The following is a 21,500-nucleotide window of genomic DNA, read 5'->3' as shown; positions in this document are numbered from 1 at the left end:
AGACGCAAAGGGCTCACCCGCAGCTGGGAGGGGCGTTGCCATAACCCGGGGGAGAGGTGGGGCCGAGCGAGGGCTTTTCCCGACAGGAGGCTGTTCCCGACAAGCAAGGGGCCCTCAAAAGCCCCTTTGGACCTCACAGCGGTGCCTTCTGGCTGAAGGCTGTTGAGCCCGTGTTTCTGTGGCCACAGCAGCCAGTGCCACAGGCCATGCCCACCCAGGCCCTGCCTCCCCTGACAGTGCCAGGGGCCGGTCCTGGTGACGTATGGAGAGGAGACGTGCCCTGGGGCTCAGGCCCCCAACCCCAGCTCCTGAGTCTTCTCAGGCCCTCCCTGCCCGCCTGTCCCCACCCAGCCCTGCCCGGCACCTCAGCAGCTGGAGCGGACGCAGGACGACTATGAAGTAGAAGGGCTCCATATTGAAGGCCAGCGCCAGCAGTCCCAGGAAGGCGAAGGCTGTGACGGCGAAGTCGAACCTCGGAGGGAGAGGGAGAGGGTCCGTGGGCCCAGCCGGCCTCCCGCCCCACGGCTGGCGTCCGCCCCGGCTCAGCTCGCCCTTCCAAGGAGCCCACGTGCCAACCACGGCGAAAGCAAGTGTGCCCCGCCGAGGCCCATGGCCGGCAGGTGGGACACCGCTTCCTGCCACCCTGGGTTTCTGAGGTCGGCGTGGCCAGGTGCCATCACAGCACACGTCTAGGGGGTCAGAAACACCCGGCACCCCCCCCACCGGAGGGTCCTGCACTGGCCTCAGGGCAGACACTGGCTATCCGGTGACTGCCGGCCCTGGCGAGGTCACCGAGTGAAGGGGCGGGGCTGGCAAGGGGACCCCACCTGGAGGCCAGCGAGCCCTGACCACGGCCGAGTCTGCACGGGACCCGGGCTGACATCTTTACGCTCACAGGCTTCGTGAGTGTAGCCTGGTTTCACAGGGAGGCCTCTTAAAGGGGCCACTAGGGACCTCGTGAGGCCGCAGGGGAGCAGGGAGGAGGGCCCGGCGAGGCGGTGGGCCTGCCTTCTGTGGGCAGCATGGTTTTATGGATAAGGGCTTAGCTGTGTGGGGGACGGTGTGGAGGGTGAGGCCTCAGGAAGAGCCCAGCTGGTGTGGCTCAGTGGGTGAGCGTCGACCTACGGACCAGGAGGTCACGGTTCGATTCTGGTCAGCTCACATGCCCGGGTTGCTGGCGGGATCCCCCATGTGGGGCGCGCAGGAGGCAGCCAACCCATGACTCTCCCATCATGGATGTTTGTTTCTGTCTCTCTCTCCCTCTCCCGTCCTCTCTGAAATCAATAAAAATATATATTTTTAAAAAGGCTCACGAAGAGCCCACCAGCCTCAGGACCCCGTGGTGTGTGCAGGAGGGGCTGGCGTGGTGGCCCCCGGGGTGTGTGCAGGAGGGGGCGGGCTAGGTGGCCCCAGGGGCGTGCGCAGGAGGGGCTGGCGTGTGCAGGAGGGGCTGGCGTGGTGGCCCCGGGGGCGTGTGCAGGAGGGGTGGGCTAGGTGGCCCCCGGGGGCATGTGCAGGAGGGGTGGGCTAGGTGGCCCCGGGGCATGTGCAGGAGGGGCAGGCTAGGTGGCCCAAGGGAAGACAGAGCCCAGCCCTGGGAGTCTGAGCCACAGGCAAGGCAGCAGGAGAGGCCATGACCTGGCCGCGCACCCTCCTGTGGGGGTGGGGAGGGTGGGGGCTCCCACAAGGCGGGGTTCAGAGATGCTGTCACTTACAGGTTCCAGCCGGAGGACAGGTACTCCACGGGGCCCAGGCCGGCCACCTTCAGGAACAGCTCCACCCCGTAGACTGTGAACAGGAGCAAGAGCAGGCAGTTGGCCGTGTCCTCCCACACCGGGCCTGGCTCAGTTTCCTCTCTGAGACCCTTGAGGTCTCCAGCCTCCCCCTCAGGCTGTGCGCCCTCTGGACAGCCACGCCCCACGGGAGAGTGTGTGCTCCACTCCCTCCCCCGCTCTGGGCACGGCCCAGCCACCCTTCTGTCCACCCAGCAGGTATTGCCTGCACCTCTTCGGTGCCAGGCATTGTGCTGGGTGCTGGACATCAAAAGTGACCGGCACAGTGCAGTGCCCCCTCCTACAGAGCTCAGAGTGCAGACAGGAGGAGACTGAGTGGGCGATGACACAGCGCCCTCAGGGTTATAGGAGGAGGGGAATGTCGGTCAGGCAGAGGAACACCCTGCAAAGGGCCTGACGTAAGAAAGGGCACAGGCACTCGGGAGCAGGGCACTGCTCAGGGGGGCTGCAGGGTGGGGCCCAGTGGCTGAGGGACCCCGCTCGGCTGGGCATGTGAGCACGCCGGGATGGAGATGAGATGGAGGACAGAGGAGCCAGGGAAGAGTCTGAAACGGGTGGGATGGAATCAGACCCAGTTTCTGCTTCCTGAAGCTTCCCCATTTCAGAGCCATGAGGTCCTAAGCCAGGGGTCCTCAAACGTTTTAAACAGGGGGCCAGTTCACTGTCCCTCAGACCGCTGGAGGGCTGGACTATAGTTTAAAAAAAAACTATGAACAAATTCCTATGCACACTGCACATATCTTATTTTGGAAGGCAGCTATGCTCACCACTATACCACCAACGCAACCTCTTATTTTGAAGTAAAAAAACAAAACGGGAACAAATACAATATTTGTATTTGCATGTGGCCCGTGGGCCGTAGTTTGAGGACCCCTGTCTAAACCAATGAACGTCTTCCCACCAGTGTTTAAGACAAGCCGGTGGCAAAGCCAAGTCCAAACAAGAGACTTACTGGTGAGGAAGACGAGGGAACTCCAGGGCACGTGCTTGGAGAAGAAGTTCCCACCTGCAGGACAGAGAGGCCGCAGCTCAAGAGGCAGGCCAGGTGTGCGCATGGGCGGGCCAGGCCCCCAGCCGGCTCACCTCTCAGCATGAAGGTCTCGGCGAGGACCCAGACCCCATTGACGGCCACCACCAAGTCTGCAATAGACAGAGAAGCACAGGCCTGCATGGAAGCCTACAGGTCACACCTGGTTAATTTCTGGGCCGCTCCACACACCCATGGGGCAGGTGACCGCTTAGTGCTTTTACCACATGAGCTCAATCAACTGCTGGTTTCGCTCAGAAACAGCTACGAATTTCTAAAAGCCCCTTGTCTGTCACTGCAGGGATACCAGTTAAGATGTTCCAGTAAAACCTATTATTCTAAGTCAGTATCACCGACGGACAATACACAAAGGGTTTGAGTATTGAAAAAATTTGTTTTTCCTTCGAGATGTCTGGTTTTTAAAATGACTGCATAGTTAGCAAAATGCATATGGATCTGGCCTTTCGCTGAGCAATCCCACTGCTAGGAACCCATCCCAACGAGACACCAGCAAAAAACACAACGCCTGGTACCCCTCCCAACGGAACACCAGCAAACACACAGCACCAGGTACCCAGAAAGCTGTTCGCTCGAGAACTACTTGTGACAGCAAAACTTCAGAACCCACCCAGGTGTTCAGGACAGTGCCGGTGGAATAAACTACGATGCGGTCAGGACAAGGTGCATCCCGCCCGGGCCAGGTGGCTCAGTTGGTTGGAGCACCATCCTGTGCATTGGAAGGTTGTGGGTTCGAACCCGTTGGGGTGTGTACGAGGGGCAACCAATCAATGCTTCTCACATTGACGTTTTTCTCTCTCTCCCTTCCATTCTCTCTAAATATCAGTAAGAAAACACATCCTTGGGTGAAGATTAAAAAAAAAAAAGATGTGCTATTAACTATAAAAATAAAGGGGGATATCTCTACATATTACTGTGGCGTGGTCTCCAGGATTTATTATTAACCAAAAAAAGTGTGTCAAGTCCGCTATCATTTACTGAAGACAGAGATATGTGCATATATATGCACCCATTCAGAGATTTTAAAACGTGGATGGATAAGCCATGATAAAAGGTGCCCACTGTGGGAGGTGACAAGATGTAAAATTACTGGAAATAAGTCACAGGGGGCATGCACAAACAAACAAGAGAAAAGATTAACAGTCCTGGTTCCAACTGCACAGTGCCAGAGGGAGAAGCAGGACGGAGGAGGAACCTACAGATTAAAACAGGCCCAAGTGACTTATCCGCCCATCACACCCTGTGGTTCTGGAATTTGCTTTCAAAACTCCGGGCCTAGAGGGTACAGCGAGCCCGAGTGAGGGCGCACGTGCAGGAAAGACTGGCTGCTGGGTGGTGATTGCCTCGGCTGGGTGCCGGGCACGTGGGCGTCCCCCGGAACTTTCTACGATGAGCAGTCCGCACAGCGACTGTGGGACCGATCTCCGGCCTCCCACCTCTGGAGGAGTGAGACCCGGGAGCAGAGGGCCCAGAGCTGGGTGGGTCGCACTTACACATGAAATACTGAAAGGCTTTGGACTTCACCAGGATGTTAACTCCTGTTGGAAGAGAGGAAATGTTAGCATCGAAGTCTTCATGTGCAAGTACGCGCTCCCCGACTCCATAGTGCGTGCACGTAAGCCGCCAGGGTATTTATGTCCGGGGAGAAAACGGAAGGGCCTGTTCTGCCAATGACACTCAGACACCCGGACACAGCGGCACAGACAGACCACAGCTGCTCTGGGGACAGACTGGGCAACCCAGGCCGGGACAGAACAGAACACGGCGTTGTTGCCACTGCTGAGACCTACAATCCTGCAGGCCTCGGCCTGGGACCATTTCCTCATCCACTTGAGTCACTATCATCTCAGCAGAATGGAAAACCCGTGAGAGAATATCAGGTAACAGCTGCGCCCAGCGCCCCAGTGGTGGGAGAAATCACAAACAAGGCTCTCCCATCGTTACTCGTGTTCATGGCGGCCCAGACCCAGGCTTCGGGCCTTCTACACGAGAAACTCCGTGAGCCCACACCCCCACATACAACTTCAAAACTGGCATTAAGTGAAAGGGGACTCGGATGTAAAATGGTCGAATTTTATACTGCACAAGGGATCACGTACACCGGGTATACGGCAAAATACACCAGCCGGTAAAAAGGCAGGTTTCAGAACAGAATACACACTGCAGTCCCACCATTTAAAAATGTGCAGGAAAAGTAACCAATGCCAGAAAGCGACACTGAACACGCACAGTGGTTATTTCTGGGTGGGAGACTGTCTTCTGCTATCAGACTTGGTAACCTTCCTTTAATGAACTGGATGGTCCACAGCCGTCTTTTGGTTGGGTTTTGAAGTTGCCGATTTCCTCCCTGGTCCCCAACACTATGTCCCTGCTGGGGAATCACTCTCCTGCCGCCACGACACACCTTCGGGGGGAACCTTACCTTTGAAGATGAGGAAGGCTGTCCGGGGAAGCTCATCGAACCAGTGCTCTCGATTCTTCTTCGCCTGCCCAGGAAACAGGGCCGTGGGAGAGGGGTTCGGACCAGGGATGTGAACCTGACCCTGGGGGCCAGGAGGCCACGGTCCTTCCCTGCTCACCAGGCTCTAACGTGGGGAACAGGAAGAACACTCCGGGTCTAAGTAACAATAAGGCCAGCCAATGGCTACGGGTCATTTCCACGGGCCACGCACGTGCCTTATTTTATATCGTCCTGAAAAGAGCTGGAGGTAGGAACTGCTGTTGGCCCATTTCCCAGGTGCAACGACCTGGCCAAAGTCAGATAGTGGCCCGAAGTCACAGGGTGACTAATGGGGCCGAGATTCAGTGCCTGTGACCAGGACACTGTATCACACGTGTAAAGGCAGATGGGGGGCCCGGGCCACCTGGGGTCCCTGAAGTGCCCAGAACTGAGGTGTTGTTCCAGCCAGGAAAGAATTGGGCCTCGGCCCGGCCGCGGTGGCTCAGTGGTTGAGCACCAACCTATGAACCAGGAGGTCACGGTTCGATGCCCGGTCAGGGCACATGCCCAGGTTGTGGGCTCGGTCCCCAGTGTGGGGCGTGCAGGAGGCAGCTGATCCATGATTCTCTCTCATCACTGATGTTTCTCTCTCCCTCTGCCTTCCTCTCTGAAATCAATAAAAATATATTTTAAAAATAAAAAAAGAACTGGCCCTCGCGTGCCTGTCGGCCTCATCCCCCCATGGAGCTGTCCACCGGCTCCCTCTCGGGTCTTACCTTCCACTTCAAGGCGGTGACTTCATAGATATCATAGAAGTCCTTCAGGCTGTCACAGCAACAGGAAAAGGCAAAACAGAATTTACAATATCAGATCGCTCCCACGGAGCTTTACTTGTGTCACTCGCCTGCGTGTAGTCACCTTTGAAGGGGGAAGGGGAAGAGGGAGGGGACGGCTGGGAGTCCCAGCATATAAGTGGGGGAGGGGGGACCTCCCCTGCAGGCATTCCGACCTTCCCCAGGTCCTGTGAATACGTAACCCTCTCAGTCTAACGGAGTGACAGCTTCAGGCCCCCTGAATCACTATAACTCTTACATGGATGGGCTGAGCCTCTGTTAGCAGAGAACTTAATGGGACAAATGGGCTGAGAGTTCGGCCCAAACAGAACTCGCTCACGCTCGTATTTGCAGCTGGCCTGCTGCTTCTCAAACTCGATCAGCAGCCATCTAGAAGGTTGAGACCGCCCTGGAAATCTGGGAGGCTGCACCGTGGTGTGTGTGTGTGCGTGTGTATAAGTGTGTGTGTGTGTGCCAGGGTGCGAACACCCCTCTGTGGACCTGCTCATATGCAACAACCCCACTCATTCTTAGCTCAAAGGTGAGCAGCTGGGTCAGTCTACTTCATGATCCAACATATTCCATTTTTTGTCAAGTGAGCCTGAATTAAATTTGGGTGGGACTTTTGTCACTTGCAGAGAGAATCCTGACAAACACTAAAGCCTCTAACACAGTGGTTCTCAACCTGTGGGTCGCGACCCCTTGGGGATCGAACGACCCTTTCATAGGAGTCGCCAAAGACCATCGGAAAACACATATATAATTACATATGGTTTTTGTGATTAATCACTATGCTTTAATTATGTTCAATTTGTAACAAAGAAAATACATCCTGCATATCAGATATTTACATGACGATTCATAACAGTAGCAAAATTACAGTTATGAAGTAGCAACGAAAATAATTTTATGGTTGGGGGTCACCACAACATGAGGAAATGCATTAAAGGGTCGCGGCATAAGGAAGGTTGACAACCACTGTCCTAACAGGCTCTTTGCCCACCCACCTCCTGGTGCCCTGGACGCTCCAGCTCCCTCCCCTGAATACCTCCGTGGGCCACAGCGCCCCCACCGGCCGGCACTCTTACCTGAGCAGAGGGGTGTTGCTCTGATTCAGGGCCTTGAAAGTCAGGTAGCGCTCCCAGGCATTCATCCGGGGCTTGTAGAAGCGCATCAGGCCTTCAAACTGCCTGTAGGAGATGCCGGCGGGGCTCTGGGGGAGAGGAAGGGTGGCAGGTCAACACAGGCAAAGGCAGAGCCCCACTGCCTCCTCCCTGGGGGGCGACGACTCCGGCTGCCCAGCACGGCTTGGATCCCGGGTGCCGGGCTCCTTCTTATCCTCCCAAGGGCGGGACCCTGCTTTATTTTTCTTTTCTTTTCTTTTTATTATTGATTTCAGAGTGGAAGAGAGGGATAGACACATCAATGCTGACAGGGAATCATTGATTGGCTGCCTCCTGCACGCCCCCTACTGGGAACCGAGCTAGCAACCGGGCATGTGCCCTTGACCGGAATCGAACCCGGGACCCTTGAGTCCGAAGGCCGACACTATAACACTGAGTCAAACCGGCTAGGGCTATGTTTAAGATAGGTTTTTATTGATGTAAGAGAGACAGGAAGGGAGAGGGACAGAAAGATAGAAACATCGATGAGAGAGACACTAGGGATTCAGCCCACAACCCAGGCATGTGCCCTGACGGGGAATCCAACCGGGGACCTGCAAGTTCACGGTCAACACTCAACCACTGAGCCACGCCCAGTGGGCAAGGACTCCTGTTTCTAAAACTGCCGGCCTGCCGTGCTTAGGGGCTGCCCAGGGCAAGGGAGGGCGACTGGGGACCAAACCCCTCCCGGCCTGGCCCCACACCCCTACCCGCTGGCTGATGAGCAGGCGGTAAGCGTGCTGGATGGCGGTTCGCTTATGCAACAGCAAAGACTTGAACTTGCGTTTTTCGATGTCGTTGAAGGTGTCGAACACCACGGCCAGAAGCTGTGAGGGAAGAGCAGAGACCTGGCTCCCTTGCACGGTGGGACCTCGATGACCTCGAGGGGTCGGGAGTGTACCCTCTGCACTCTCCCCCCCCCACCACGCCCCGACCCAGGGAGGGGGAGGGGGTTGGGGTAACCCTTTCGCAGGAGTTTGTCTACAAGTCAAAGAGGAAGGCCATGTATCGCCACTTGTAAATTTTCTCTCTTCAGACACACGAAAACGTTGTTACGTTTCCCTGGGTACTTCACCTACAGCTCGTCCCTGACGGGGCAGTTTTATAAGGTGAGAAGCAGGGAAGGGCATGCTGGGCTCTGTGCCCCAATCAGCTAGCTATCTGATGGCCGGTGGCCAAAGGTCGAAGGCCTGGGAGGCTGTGTCCAGCCTGTGCCCTCCTGGCCCCGGAGCTTGGAGGAGCATCAGCATGGTGGAGGCTGCCTCCCCCTCGCCCCCTCGTTCCCGTCCTGGTGCGTCACAGCTTCGTGCACCGGCCCCAGGAATCAGCCCCAGGAATCGGGAACAGGAGGCGTTCCTCGAGGGCCCAACGTTCTGGAACCGCCCAATCCCAAGGTCAGCTCGGTCACCGCACAGCCTGCATCACCAGAGGGCGAGGGAGGGCGGGAGCCGAATCTGAAAGAAGCCTTTTTGGAAGCACTTTCTTTTTCTTTCAAAAATATTTTGAGGGAAATTCTCCTGTCCTTTTGACTCCTTCAAATGCCACCCCCCTCCAATTTTTTTCTTTCGGTCAAGAAAAGGTCAGCAAATATTTCCATAAAGAGCCAGACAGCAACTATTTCAGGCTCTGAAGGCCAGATGGTCTCTGCAGTTGCAGCACAAAATCAGCCACAGAGGATGCAGAAGCTAATGGGTGTGGCTGTGTGCCAATAAAACTTTATTTACAAGAGCAGGCTTTGGCCAGCAGGCTGCAGTTCACAGACGCCTCCCCCCCCCCATTTTCACAACAAATTAAATCAATTACGCATAATACGTTGTTATGATTCTAAACGAAGGACGGTACATAAGAACTGTAATGTGTATGAAGACAGCTAACATTTCTTTTTGGTTTTGAGGAATTAAAAAATATTCCTTTTTAAGACTTCACACTTAGATTTCACATGTCTGCTCCTGAGAAAGCATTTTCTTCTTTTTCTTAATCCTCACCTGCGGATATTTTTCCATTGTGGTTTAGAGAGAGTGGAAGGGAAGGGGACAGAGAGAGCAACATCAATGTGAGAGAAACATCGATTGGTTTCTCTCTGCACACCCTGAGGCTGGGGATCAAGCCTGCAACCAAGGTACATGCTCTTGACCAGAATCAAACCCAAAACCCTTCAATCCATGGGCCGACGCTCTATCTGCTGAGCAAAACTGGCCAGGGTGAGCAAGTGTCTTCTACCCCGGGCCTGGCTGTGATGCCTGGGGTGAGAATGCTCCTCAGAGCATAAAAACACAAGATTAGGGGGAGCCTCTCCCTGGTAATTCTGGTGCTGATGTGTGGTCTTGGCACCTGCCTAACGGTGATTGGCCGATGGCAGGAATATGCCTGGTGGCCAGCCGCGCCTCCTTAAATGCCTCCAGAGTCCCAGTGTGCACGGGGACTTCCCCTGCCCCTAACAGTGTGTCCTGTATTGGGATTCCCAGTGGTTCATGATAAACGGGATGGAAATACGCAAGATATTCCAGGACGTGGGTGCCGAAGGATCGAGCGGATCGGAGCAGGGCTTGGATCACACCAGCTCGCCTGGCCGCCCCGAGCTGCGCAGCCGTGGGCCTGTCACCCTATCCACCCGACCCTCAGTTTCCCCATCTGCACACTGAGAATCATACTGGGACCTCCAGGGCTGTGGTGTTCAATCATTTAATCCACTCTGCACGGAGCCTGGGTGAGGCTTCCTCGGTGCCAGCTTTAATAGTTATGATACGTCTGCGGTGAGAAAGAAAAGGTCCCGGGGGAGCCTTGCTCCAACATGAGCACCATCAGCAGCAATGACGGGAACAACCCAGGGAGGCTGCCACGCTGTCCCCACACCACACCTGACTACAGCCTGGCACCCCAGCCCCTGCCGATGCGGAGCCTCCTCTTCCATGCCCATGGCACCCAGCACTGTGGCGGGTGCCCCCAGCGGAGCCGAGACACGGTCACTCACCAGGTTCATGATGAAGTACAGCTCGATGGAGAGGTACACGATGAAGAAGACGCAGGACCAGGGGTTTCGGGAGTAGGAAGGCATCATCACGTCTGGGAAACTGCATTGCAGAGCATTGCCCGTGGGGCCCTGTCTGCCCGCCTCCGTCTTCTCTAAGGACATCTCTCTTTCCTGCCTCCTCCCCAGCCCACCCTACCGTCCCAGCTCTCAGCCCACGGGCCCGAGTCACCAGGCCACCCCCATTCCTCCCAGTGCCCCGAGCACTGTCTGGGCTGAGACAGGGAATGTCCTGGGCTGGGAAGACCCTGGGCACGAGCCGAGGGCAGCAGCCAGAGCAGAGCCCACACTCACTTGGCTGTGGTCAGGAGGACAAACAGACTGACGATGCTGCTCTCCAGGGTGCTGAAGTACTGTTGGGGAAAGGAGGCAGAAGGGCATGCTGGCCAGCCTGAGAACGCACGGCAGCCTGGGCCAGCCTGCAATGGGCTCCCAGAGTGCTCTGCCCTCCCTGCCCCGCCCCACCCACCAACTCTGCCTCCTCCCACGGGATCCCTGAGGGATGAGCAAACTGGAGTAAGGACTCTGCCTTCCTGAGCTCCATGCTTCTGGTAGAAAGACAAGTGACTCTGGTACTTTTCTCCCAGAAAATCACGTTTGCACTATTAGCTTGGATCGCCTTCACTGTAACCTCCACCAAAACGTTCCCATGTTCCAAATCTGATATTGGAAACACGACTCTCAGGGTAGGAAACCACACCCCTTAATGCGCAGGGAAGGAAAACGGCTCAAGTTGGGGTGATGGGGACTTTCACCCTGATTGGGATGCGAAGCCAGGCAGGCCTCCCTCCCTAATGTAGCTAGAGGGTCAGCCCAGCCACCTTGTCAGAGGGGAATGGCCTCACAGAAAGGAAGAAACGGACAAAACGTGGTGATTACTTACGGGGTCTGAAGGATTAGGGGAGAACAAGTAGAAACCTGGAAGGTAGCAGAAAAGAGATTGAAAAGATGTCAAAGGATTGGACCAATACACGTAAATGAGAGCAGTGCGCCGAGGGAGACAAGAGGGAACGGTGGGGACTGCGCACTCTGGGGAACACATGCTCTGAAATAAAGGAAGCAGGTGCTACCGGGCGCTGGGTAACCGCAGCTATTCGGAAATGTGGCCCAAGCACCATCAAGTGTAGTATTAAAAAGGTTGGAAATCTGTCATTTTGTATAAAAATCTGATTTTAAAATGCTGGCTCCAAATTTTCAGACCACACAAAACTCATGCATAGGCTGGACTTGGAATCCAGACCTCTGGTTTTGAGAATGTACCCCAAGGAGGGCCTGATTCTCTGAGGGCACAGTCAGCACCTTCTTCCCCTGAGTCCTTGAAATCCTGTGGGAAAAGTGGGAAAGTCTGCCCTCAGGGGAAGTCAGCCCCCTTGGAGCACAAAGTGCCACCCAGATGGCGGAGGGGAGGTGGAACGGGAGCCAGAAGCTCGGGACACACCAGTCACGGAGGCAGGGGCTGGCCGTAGAGTCAGAGCACTATGGGCCGCTGGCGGTGCCACGCCAGGACTTGAGGAGGGGCCTCAGCTTCCTCATCGTGCCGGGCCCGCCGCTGGCGGAGCCGTGTCTGCATGGGGTGCACACTAATCCTCGGCCTCATCTGAAGAGGCAAGGCCGCCTCGGGGTCAGAAAGCTGTGATCTTGCTCTTCTATCTAGTGACGCTGAAGTGCACAGACCCTAGCCCTCCGCGTGCCGCAGGGAAAGTCTCCACGTGTCCGCCAGGAAACACGAGTGTTCACTGCCCTGTGGCTTGTGATAGTGGAAAATGCCCACCAACAAGAGAACAGATGAATAAATCTGGGCCCATTCATTACCCTCCTGTGACATCTGCATCCATCGACATGAATAAACGTCACATGCCTAGTGTTGAGCAAAGAGCACCTTGCAGAAGGGGACACCACGTTTCGTAACCATTTACACAACTATTTTGAATATGCAAAGCAATAATGGAATCTATGTGTTGCTTAAGGAAACATAAGCATAAACTGAAACTATACAGACACAAGTAGCAATGCTAAGCCTAGGATGCAGGCACCTGGGGCGGGGGGATTGAGGTCATGAAAGGCTACAAAGGGGGTTCCATTTTATTTCTAAGTCTTCATTTCCTAAATTGGAGTCCCTGGGTGTTTATATCATTTGGTTTTTGTTTGTTGTTTTTTTGTTACTCCTCACCCGAGAATATTTTTTCCATTGATTTCTAAAGAGAGTGGAAGGGAGGGGGAGATACAGAGAGAGAAACATCGACATGAGAGAGACACATCCACTGGTTGCCTCCCACATGCACCCCAACCTGGGAATCAAGCCTGTAACCTACAACCGAGGTACATACCCTTGACCGGACTTGAACCCATGACCCTTTATTCTGTCGGCCAACGTTCTAACCACTGAACAACCCAGCTAGGGCTGTTTATATCACTTGTAAAACCTTTCTGAATTTCCAAAACTATCTTAGTAAGCTTTCCTCCCATGGTGACTTTGCTTTCGGAGACGGCCTGGTACCGGGCGCGGGGAACTCACCGAGGATGGCGAAAATGATCATGAAGAAGAGCAGCAGCAGAAGGATGTCCATGAAGGGTGGCAGTGACTGGAAGATCTGCCGAAGGTTGCTGGGGAGACGGGGGGGTCGGGGGGTGAGGCGCAGCCCGGGGTGGGCCCGAGGAGCTCGGTCCGGACTCCCCAGGGGAACACGTGCTCATGGAGACCCAGGTCTGGTGCTCCCGACTCGGCACACTAACCCCCCTTGCACCCCGGCTTAGTGACATCACACTCAGTGCTGTCCTGCAGGACCTGCACTCAGTGGTGACAGGGAGAAGGGAGGCAGGTGCAGCACAGATACCCACTCCTCCCACCTGCAGGGTCCAGCAGGGAGTTCCCTGTGAGGTGAGGGGATGGGGGGCAGCAGAAGGCTGAGGGCACAGACTCGGTGCAGAGGTCGTTTCCCCAAGAAGTGGGGGGGAATGGAGACAGCTTGGGGCCACCTGGCCCTAGGACACTTGTGTCCTGCGTTGAGGATGCAGAGAATGAATTGCTAGCCCATTCTTATCAACAGTCCCCCAGCCAATGGATTCTCCAGATGGATCTCAAAGCTCAGCCTAACTCTAGGCTGACGGTCTGTTTGGGTGCAGTGCCCCGGTCTCGGGGGAGGCACTGGGACAGCCTGAGTCACGTGGACCTTTGGCCAAGCTGCGTGCTACGAGCGCTGCTGCTGTGTTGGGGCAGATAATGTGCCTGGAGAGGAGCCAGGCCCTCTGCTTAGAGAAAGCTGGGACGTAGGCCTGGAGTCGGGACACCTAAGCTGCAGGGGGAATGGCCTTCCTCTCTGTGGGGTCGAGAGGCAGAGGGAGGTGAGCGTGCTGAGTGAGACTCTACCGACGTGCAGGATGGATCTTATGGCTACTTGACTCACTGGGTCCTGCTCCACTGGCCCAGGGGTCCAGGCCAGGCCAGGATAGCGACTGTCTGAGCAGCTCCTCCCCCAGGCCTTACCGCCGGACGCCACCGCAGTACCGACAGTCCACCAGGAAAATGCAGCGCAGCGCCCGGGTCACCCGCATGTGGGACGTCTGCCGCACCAGCACCACGATGGCCTCGATGAACTGCACCACCAGCACGGAGGTCTGGGGGCGGACGGGCAAAGAGCAGCGTCAGCTCCTCCGCCCAGACGCCTCCCGAATACCCTGAGCTCAGGGCTCGCTAGGGAATGCCCCCCCTGGTCTCGAGAGGCCCATCCCTCTCTCCAGCGCCCGCCCCCAACATCCAGCAGCCCCTGGGGAAGGGCCCTGGGCAGTAGCACTGGTGTGTGGTCACAGGAGGATGACCCAGAGGGCAATGCTCCCAGCAGCACCTCAGAGGGTATTCACTGAGCATCTCTGACACTCAGCCCGGCCGGTGTGGCTAAGTGATGGAGCATCAACCCATGAACCAGGAGGTCACGGTTCGATTCCCAGTCAGGGCACATGAGGAGGTTGTGGGCTCGATCCCCAGTGCGGGGGCATGCAGGAGGCAGCCGATCAAGGATTCTCTCTCATCATTGATTTTTCTCTCTCTCTCCCTCCCTCTCCCTTCCTCTCTCTAAAATCAATAAAAACATATTTTTTTAAAAAAAAACTGCCCCCGCCAATTTGGCTCAGTGCAAAGTGTTGGCCTGGAGACGGGAGGGTCCCAGGTTCGACTTCGGTCAAGGGCACATACCTAGGCTCGAACTCCTTGTCAGAGTGTGGGAAGCAACCAATCGATGTCTCTCTCACATTAATGTTTCTCTCCGTCTCCCCCCTCCTTTATTTCTTACAAACAAAAAACCCTGCCACTCTGCCTGGCCATGTCTACCAACCCTGGCTTCGGCTCTCCTGACTTGCACCGTGAAGACCTCTGAGATAGGTCCGAAGCACACCTTGCTCTTCAATTCCTCGGGCACTTTCTCTGGACAACTGTGCATGCCTTTTACACTGCAAAGTGCCACTCGGACGCATTCCTACTCGTGCCTCTCTCTGTAGCACAGAGAGAACGTGTCCGATGCTGCTTACAGGTCAGCGTGGGCTTGGAGGCCAGCCAGACCTGGGTTTGAATCCCATCCTCACGGGATTAGATCCCATTCTCTGCTGTGGCTGGATGTGAACTAGGAATAGTAATGCATCTCCCGCGAGGGTTACCATGCCCGTGCTCAGCACCCCAAATTCCAAATCACACCAGCTGCTGTCAGCGTGACCATGGCCGTGACCTTGGACCACGGCTCTGCGAGGCTGGGGCGCAGCGAGGGTGGGGACCCCGGGTCACACTACCGAGCACTGGGGGATTTGGAAGTGAAGTGAAGAGACGGGATTGAAGGTGCCAGGGGAGAAAATGCTGTGCCCTGACCATGGGCACATGGTCCCACCTTGACCATGGTCCGCTTATGCCGGACGAAGGTGTGGAGGCCCAGCCACCGCAGCTTCATGCAGAGTTCAAAGACGACCACCATCAGGGCGAACAGCTCCAGGGTCGCGTGGACCTGCAACCACAGGGTGCAGAGACATGGCATCACCGGGCCCCTGTCGTCCGCTGGCCATCGCACCCGACCGCCCCTCCTCTGAGGCTGGAAAGACTGGGAGGGACTGCCATTGGGTGTGCTGTGTGCTGCCCACCTGGCGCCGAGGTGTGGCCGCTGGTCCCAAGTGAGGCCATCAGATGGCACCCTCCCTGGCACTTCCGAGCGAGCGAGCGAGCGAGCAGAATCAGTCAGACTGAGTGAGGAAAGTGCATTCGCTCCACAGGGACCCCCAGAGGACCAGCGAGTCACTGCTGCTCCCGAGGCCTCGAGGGCCTCCCAGGGCCTGTTTTCAATCCATTCGCACTGTCTGCCCTTCCAGAATGTGTCCCTTTAAGCTTAAGCTTGCATTCGCCCAAGCGAGGTGCCTGACGCCTGCCCCGGGAGCAGCGGCTCCCAGCCATCGGACACTCACGTAGATGCCGAGGCGGAGCGCGGGGACCGCGGGGGCCTCGCACAGCGACAGCAGCAGCAGCAGCAGGGCCGTGGACAGCTCCATCAGGTAGAAGAGGTGGTTGTGTGCGAAGAGGTAGGCCGCCAGCGCTTTGGCATTCTTGGGGTGGGTGAAGAACTTGTCGTTATTCTCGCCTTCCTGCGGAAACAAAAGCCACCGGGGCGGTGAGCCTCTGAGCACAGCACCAAGGCCGCGCCGTGGGCCAGGGCGAGAGGAAGGGCCTGGCGGGGAAGAGGAGGTTCAGGCCAGAGACGGAAGACAACGGAAATTCGAGTCTTATGGCCACAAACCGTGCACAGTTAAGTCTCGCCCTGGCCTGCTGATGGGGCTTAAAAGGCTTGCTGACTCCTAAAAACCACGTGGAGGAATCAAAGAATAAAAGGTACAGAGGGCCCTAGCCGGTTTGGCCGAGTGGTTAGGGCAGTGGTAGGCAAACCGTGGCTCGCTAGCCACATGCGGCTCTTTGGCCCCTTGAGGGTGGCTCTTCCACAAAATACCACATGCGGGCGCGCACGTACAGTGTGATTGAAACTTCGTGGCCCATGCGCAGAAGTCGGTATTTTGTGGAAGAGCCACACTCAAGGGGCCAAAGAGCCGCATGTGGCTCACAAGCCACAGTTTGCCGACCACTGGGTTAGGGTGTTGGCCCATGGACTGAAGGTCATGGGTTCCATTTCCAGTCAAGGGCACCCATCTCAGTTGCAGGCTCACTTCCGGCCCTGGTCAGGGTTGTGCAGGAGGAAACCAATTAATGTCTCTCTCACATCAATGTTGCTCTCTCTCTGTCTCTCCCCCTCCAACTCTCTAAAAATCAATGGGAAAAACATTCTCGGATGAGGATTAACAACAACAACAAAAAAAGGCCCAGCCTGGCCAGAGTTGCTCAGTGGTTGAGTGTCAACCTATGAATCAGGTTCGATTCCCGGTCAGGGCACATGCCTGGGTTGCAGACAATCTCTAGTGGGGTGGGGGTAGTGTAAGAGGCAGCCGACCGAGGATTCTCTCTCATCATTGATGTTTCTCTCTCTTCCTGTCCTTTTCCCTTCCTCTCTGAAATCAATAAAGATGTGTTTTTTAAAAAAAGGTCCAGAGAAAGTAGAGAACTGGGCACAACTGGTCCCTCAAGGCCAAGTGCTCACTCTCAGAAATGTCTGTAGAATGTAAAGAGCTGGGGGGTGGTCCCCGGGATCAGCAAGCACAGGCCGCCCCACGCCTCCCTGGGCTACCCCCTCTCCAGCTGTCAACGAGATGGCTCTCCCCCCCTTCCTCACGGGGCTCCGGGAAGACACTTGGGACCGTATCTGGTACACACAGTAGGTGTTTAATAGATGTTTGGTAGGATGAACCGTTTTGCAAGAGACCACTTCTCCCGGCGCCAGCCCCGCTCGGAACCATTCACCCAGTAGCTGGGAGGCGGGGAGCGCTGGCCTCGACTGTGGTTTGCTGAGGAGCTTTGAAGAAGCCGCTTCCTGAAGCTGGATGCGTCACTACCCTCAGTACCAAAACATGAAGACAAACCACAGACTGGACGGGGCAGGTCCACGGAGGGAACAAACACGCCGGCGGTCACACAGAGGGCAGGGGCAGGCCTGGCTCCCGGCCCTGTGATCTGCGCAGGGCTGTGGTGTTCACGCTGCCCCATGACGCGACGCCCACGGCGGCCTGGAAGCTTCTGGTTTGGATTATTAAAAAACACAATTCTTGGGACATTTCTTCCCACAAGCAGCCAGCAGTGAAGGTCTGACTAGCAGAAAACACTGGGGGCGGGGGGGTGGGGGGGGGGCTCGAGCTTAACTCTAGGACTCGGAATGGCCACTGAGGAGGTGGAGGCTGAGGTCACCACCAATGAGCACGGAGTGAAATATGACCCAGGTCACTGGGTGCTGTGCCAGACCCCAAGGAGGGAGAACAAGGGCCTTGTTTCCTGGCTGCTGATCATCAAGGAGATTACGAAAAATAAGAAGGCGGCCAGTGCTACGTGACGTCCAGGCCTCCACTCTCCGCTCCCTGAGGAGAAGCCCACACAGCAAACAAGAACCATCTTGGAGGCACTACGACCGCTGACACCCGGCTCCCGAGGTGACGGAGTTGACAGATAAACTCTGGGAAGAGAAGAAACTGCAGGGGCCAGGCAGCCTCTAGCAGCAAGGGACCGATGAGCCAAGTACACCAGCCACCTGGTCAGGGTCTGCAGCCACCTGGTCAGGGTCTGCGCTGCAGCTCAGTGCAAAGCAGGAAGAGGAAGACCATCCGACAGCAGCTCAGCCTACCTTCCAGAAACAGCCACAAATACTGCTCATGGAGATTGCAGTTCTGCTCTGATTTTTCTTTTAAGGTACATTTTGGATAAAAGTCATTCAAATAATACACAGGATTATAAGGTTGTAAAAATTCCATCAGCTAAATATAATCACCTTTAATATCGAGATAAACAACTTTCCAGATGTAAATGGTTATCTGTGCAAACACACACATACACAGGTATCTGTAGCTATATACTAGTACATCTAAAATAATAAAAGCGTAATATGCTAATTAAACCAGATGTCCTTCCAGACGACCTTCCAGACGAAGCCGGGGCTACAAGGGAAGTCCGGGTCCGGGGTGCCAGAGGGAAGCCAGTGCTGGCAGCTGGGGGAAGGAAGGCCTATTCTTGCACGAATTTCGTGCATTGGCCTCTAGTCTAATCTAATAAAAGACAAAAAGGGTAGTTAACCGTACCTCCACTACGCTTCCCATTGGCTAATGGCGATATGCAAATTAACTGCCAACAAAGATGGCGGCCAGCAGCCACGCAGCTGAAGCGAGCAGGAGGCTTGCTTGCTCCAGTAATGAAGGAAGCCAAGGTTCCCCGCCTACCACAGCCCGGCTCTGAGCTCCGGAAGCAACAATGTTTCAATTAAAAAGGTAAATAAATCCCAGAATAAAAAAAAAATAGAGAGGCTGGGAGCTTCAGTCTCTGCCAGCCGGAAAAAGGCCCTCAGCCCCTCATCCAGGCTGGCCAGGCACCCCAGTGGGGACCCCCACCCTGATCCAGGACCCCCTTCAAGGCAAACCAGCCAGCTCCCACCCATGCACCAGGCCTCTATCCTATATAGTAAAAGGGTAATATGCAAACTGACCCTAACAGCAGAAAGACTGGGAATGACTGGTCACTATGACACACACTGACCTCTAGGGGGCAGACACTCAATGCAGGAGCTGCCCTCTGGTGGTCAGTGAGCTCCCTCATGGAGGAGCTCTGCTCAGCCACAAGCCAGGCTGATGGCTGCCAGTACAGCAGTGGTGGTGGGAGCCTCTCCCGCCTCCTCAGCAGCGCTAAGGATGTCTGCCTACAGCTTAGGTCTGCTCCCCGCTGGCAAGTGGCTATCCCCCGAGGGTTGCCGGGCTGCCAGAGGGATGTCTGATTGCCAGCTTAGGCCCAATCCCCCAGGGAGCAGGCCTAAGCCAGCAGGTGGTCATCCCCCAAGGGGTCCCAGACTGCGAGAGGGCACAGGCTGGGCTGGGGACCACTCCCGCCCCCAGTGCACAAATTTTTGTGCACCGGGCCTCTAGTATCTATATAAACAGCTATATATGGGTTTGTGTTTGTTTGTGTTTGTTTGTGTGTGTGTGTGTGTGTATAAATAAATACTATACAACAATGATCATACAAGTCCTGTTTTGTAACCTCTTTTCCCACAACCACATGGCTCATTTTCAAGTGCATACACATGGTAGCTATAGAAATGAGGCAACAATGTATAGAAGAAAGACCATCACTTGGGGGTTAGATAGATGAAGTTTACATCCACGCTCTGCAACTTACTAGGTGGGTGGCTTTGGACTCAGGGAGCCGGGGGCAGGTGGAGCCACAAGTTGGGGTCACCTGATGAGCCCACGTACATCGCCCGTCCAGTGCAGGCACCATTAGGCTGACTCTCCCCACCGTAAGGCGAGAAGCTCATGCACAGAGAACCGAAGCCGGAACCAAATTCCTGGGCAGCCAACAGAGCCCCGCCTCCCGACCCCACCAAGAAGGGCCAAGTCCTGACCCAGAGATGCTCACCTGGAGGTAGATGGCCGCCTCTTGGTAATTCATCTCCCAGTTGTGTCCAGTGGGGCTTGAGGGGAAACTCTCGCCCTCTGAGCTCAGGCTGGAGGCTTGGGAGCCGGGGACGGGATAGCTGCCTCCATCTGCAGTGGAAGAGGAGAGAGATTCACGCACAGCCCAGGAGAAGAGCACAGAGACGCTGTTGCCCAGAAGAAAGGGCTGGCCGCTGCCTCGCGTGCTCAGACAGGCGCACCACCACTTATACGTCAATCTCCGCCCCACGCACCAGGACAGCCAGAATTAGTATGGCTACGTATCAATATTTTTCCTTGTCTTGTTAAGTGAAAAAGCAAGTACACAAGAGCACAAACATCTTTGGTGTAAAAAAAGGGAGGAAGCGAAAACATACAGCTACCCACTTTACAGAAAAGAAAAAGAGGAAGAGAAGTTAGAACTCAAAAATCGGTTACCCACCAGAGAGGTGGGAAAGGGGGCAGAAGCATCATTCCTACTTGTTTACTTTTGGCTTTTGGAAGTGTGTTCATATTCTACTTAGTCAAAAATGAAATATACTGGATTTGGCCCTAGCCAGTTTGGCTCAGTGGTTAGAATGGTGGCCCGTGGATTGAAGGGTCCCGGGTTCGATTCCAGTTAACGGCACGTGCCTAGGTTGCAGGCTCGATCCCTGGTCCTGGTCAGGGTGCATGCAGGAGGCAACTAATCCATGTGTCTCTCCCACATCAATGTTTCTCTCTCTGTGTCTCTCCCGCTCCCTTCCACTCTCTAAAAATCCAAGGAAAAATATCCTCGGGTCAGGATTAACAACAACAACTGGATTTGCTCCTTGGTATGGGGTCACCTGTGGCTTCTGCATGCTGACCCCATGCCCTTGCCTGCGCTGCCCCTTCAGCCTTTGGAGAACATTGTTCGGCTCTGGCTGACTCCACCCCTGGCTCCCGGGCCAGTGGCCCAGGTGCACTGAGAGCCCCTCACGCCCCCCGGACAGGCTGGTTCAGGCAGGGGTGCTGCTCCACGCCCGGCCAGGGAGGGCTGAAACTGGGAAGGAGGGGCTCTCTCCCCGTTGCTGCAGGCAGCTGCCTCAGCCACCACGTGGGGAAAGCCTGCCCGGGAACAGAACGGTGACAGAGGTAGCCCGAGCCGCAGCCTTGGCTCTGCCCGACACCCACCCCTGAGCGTTTCCAGAATCGGTGCCCATGAAGACCCTTATACTTACACCTGCTGCCACAACTCCCAGTGTCTCCACTGACACTGTCAGCAGTGACACTGAGACACAGAGGAAGAACATCTGTGATGAGAACTTGGCTCCCCATAATCCACACTCCTAATCACCCCCTGCACGAGGATAAAGAACCCATCCCATTTCAAATCTATTCCGTGGCAGACTTTATTTTCCAAAGGCAGCCACAGCATTTCCTTTCGCCCGCCCCCCTCCCCCCGCTCTTCTGGAACCTTCCCTACAAAGAGGTGGAGCCTGTGCCTCTGCCCCTCGAGACCAGGGAGTCTCTGCGACTACTTTGACCGACAGGACGGAAGATGTGACGCTTCTGACTTCTAAGTTGATGCTTCTAGTTCACCATTTTTAAAAAATATATTTTTATTGATTTTTTGAGAGAGGGGAAGGGAGAGGGATAGAGAAATAGAAACATCAATGAGAGAGAATCACTGATCA

The 21,500-nt window shown here is 55.6% G+C and overlaps 1 protein-coding gene across 3 annotated transcripts in view; it reads right to left on the bottom strand.

Moving 5' to 3' along the window:
- Positions 1 to 21,500, bottom strand: part of TPCN1 (two pore segment channel 1) — a 49,851-nt gene that overhangs the window by 6,147 nt on the left and 22,204 nt on the right. For all 3 annotated transcript variants that reach the window (XM_006768943.2, XM_015567369.1, XM_015567370.1), the window contains 17 exons: positions 19,826 to 19,953; positions 15,739 to 15,915; positions 15,174 to 15,287; positions 13,787 to 13,917; positions 12,818 to 12,906; positions 11,186 to 11,220; positions 10,597 to 10,655; positions 10,246 to 10,345; positions 7,985 to 8,101; positions 7,200 to 7,324; positions 6,055 to 6,103; positions 5,261 to 5,324; positions 4,332 to 4,376; positions 2,877 to 2,933; positions 2,746 to 2,799; positions 1,716 to 1,788; positions 365 to 472 (listed from right to left, as the gene is read on the bottom strand). In XM_006768943.2, coding sequence (XP_006769006.1) covers positions 365 to 472; positions 1,716 to 1,788; positions 2,746 to 2,799; positions 2,877 to 2,933; positions 4,332 to 4,376; positions 5,261 to 5,324; positions 6,055 to 6,103; positions 7,200 to 7,324; positions 7,985 to 8,101; positions 10,246 to 10,345; positions 10,597 to 10,655; positions 11,186 to 11,220; positions 12,818 to 12,906; positions 13,787 to 13,917; positions 15,174 to 15,287; positions 15,739 to 15,915; positions 19,826 to 19,953 — 1,525 coding nt within the window. The remainder of the gene's footprint in view (positions 1 to 364; positions 473 to 1,715; positions 1,789 to 2,745; positions 2,800 to 2,876; positions 2,934 to 4,331; positions 4,377 to 5,260; positions 5,325 to 6,054; positions 6,104 to 7,199; positions 7,325 to 7,984; positions 8,102 to 10,245; positions 10,346 to 10,596; positions 10,656 to 11,185; positions 11,221 to 12,817; positions 12,907 to 13,786; positions 13,918 to 15,173; positions 15,288 to 15,738; positions 15,916 to 19,825; positions 19,954 to 21,500) is intronic.

The sequence above is a fragment of the Myotis davidii genome, unplaced genomic scaffold (genome assembly GCF_000327345.1).
Source record: "Myotis davidii unplaced genomic scaffold, ASM32734v1 scaffold223, whole genome shotgun sequence".
NCBI lineage: Eukaryota > Metazoa > Chordata > Mammalia > Chiroptera > Vespertilionidae > Myotis > Myotis davidii.
Note: the sequence above shows the minus strand (reverse complement) of the source record. Positions and strands in the feature narration are given on the sequence as shown.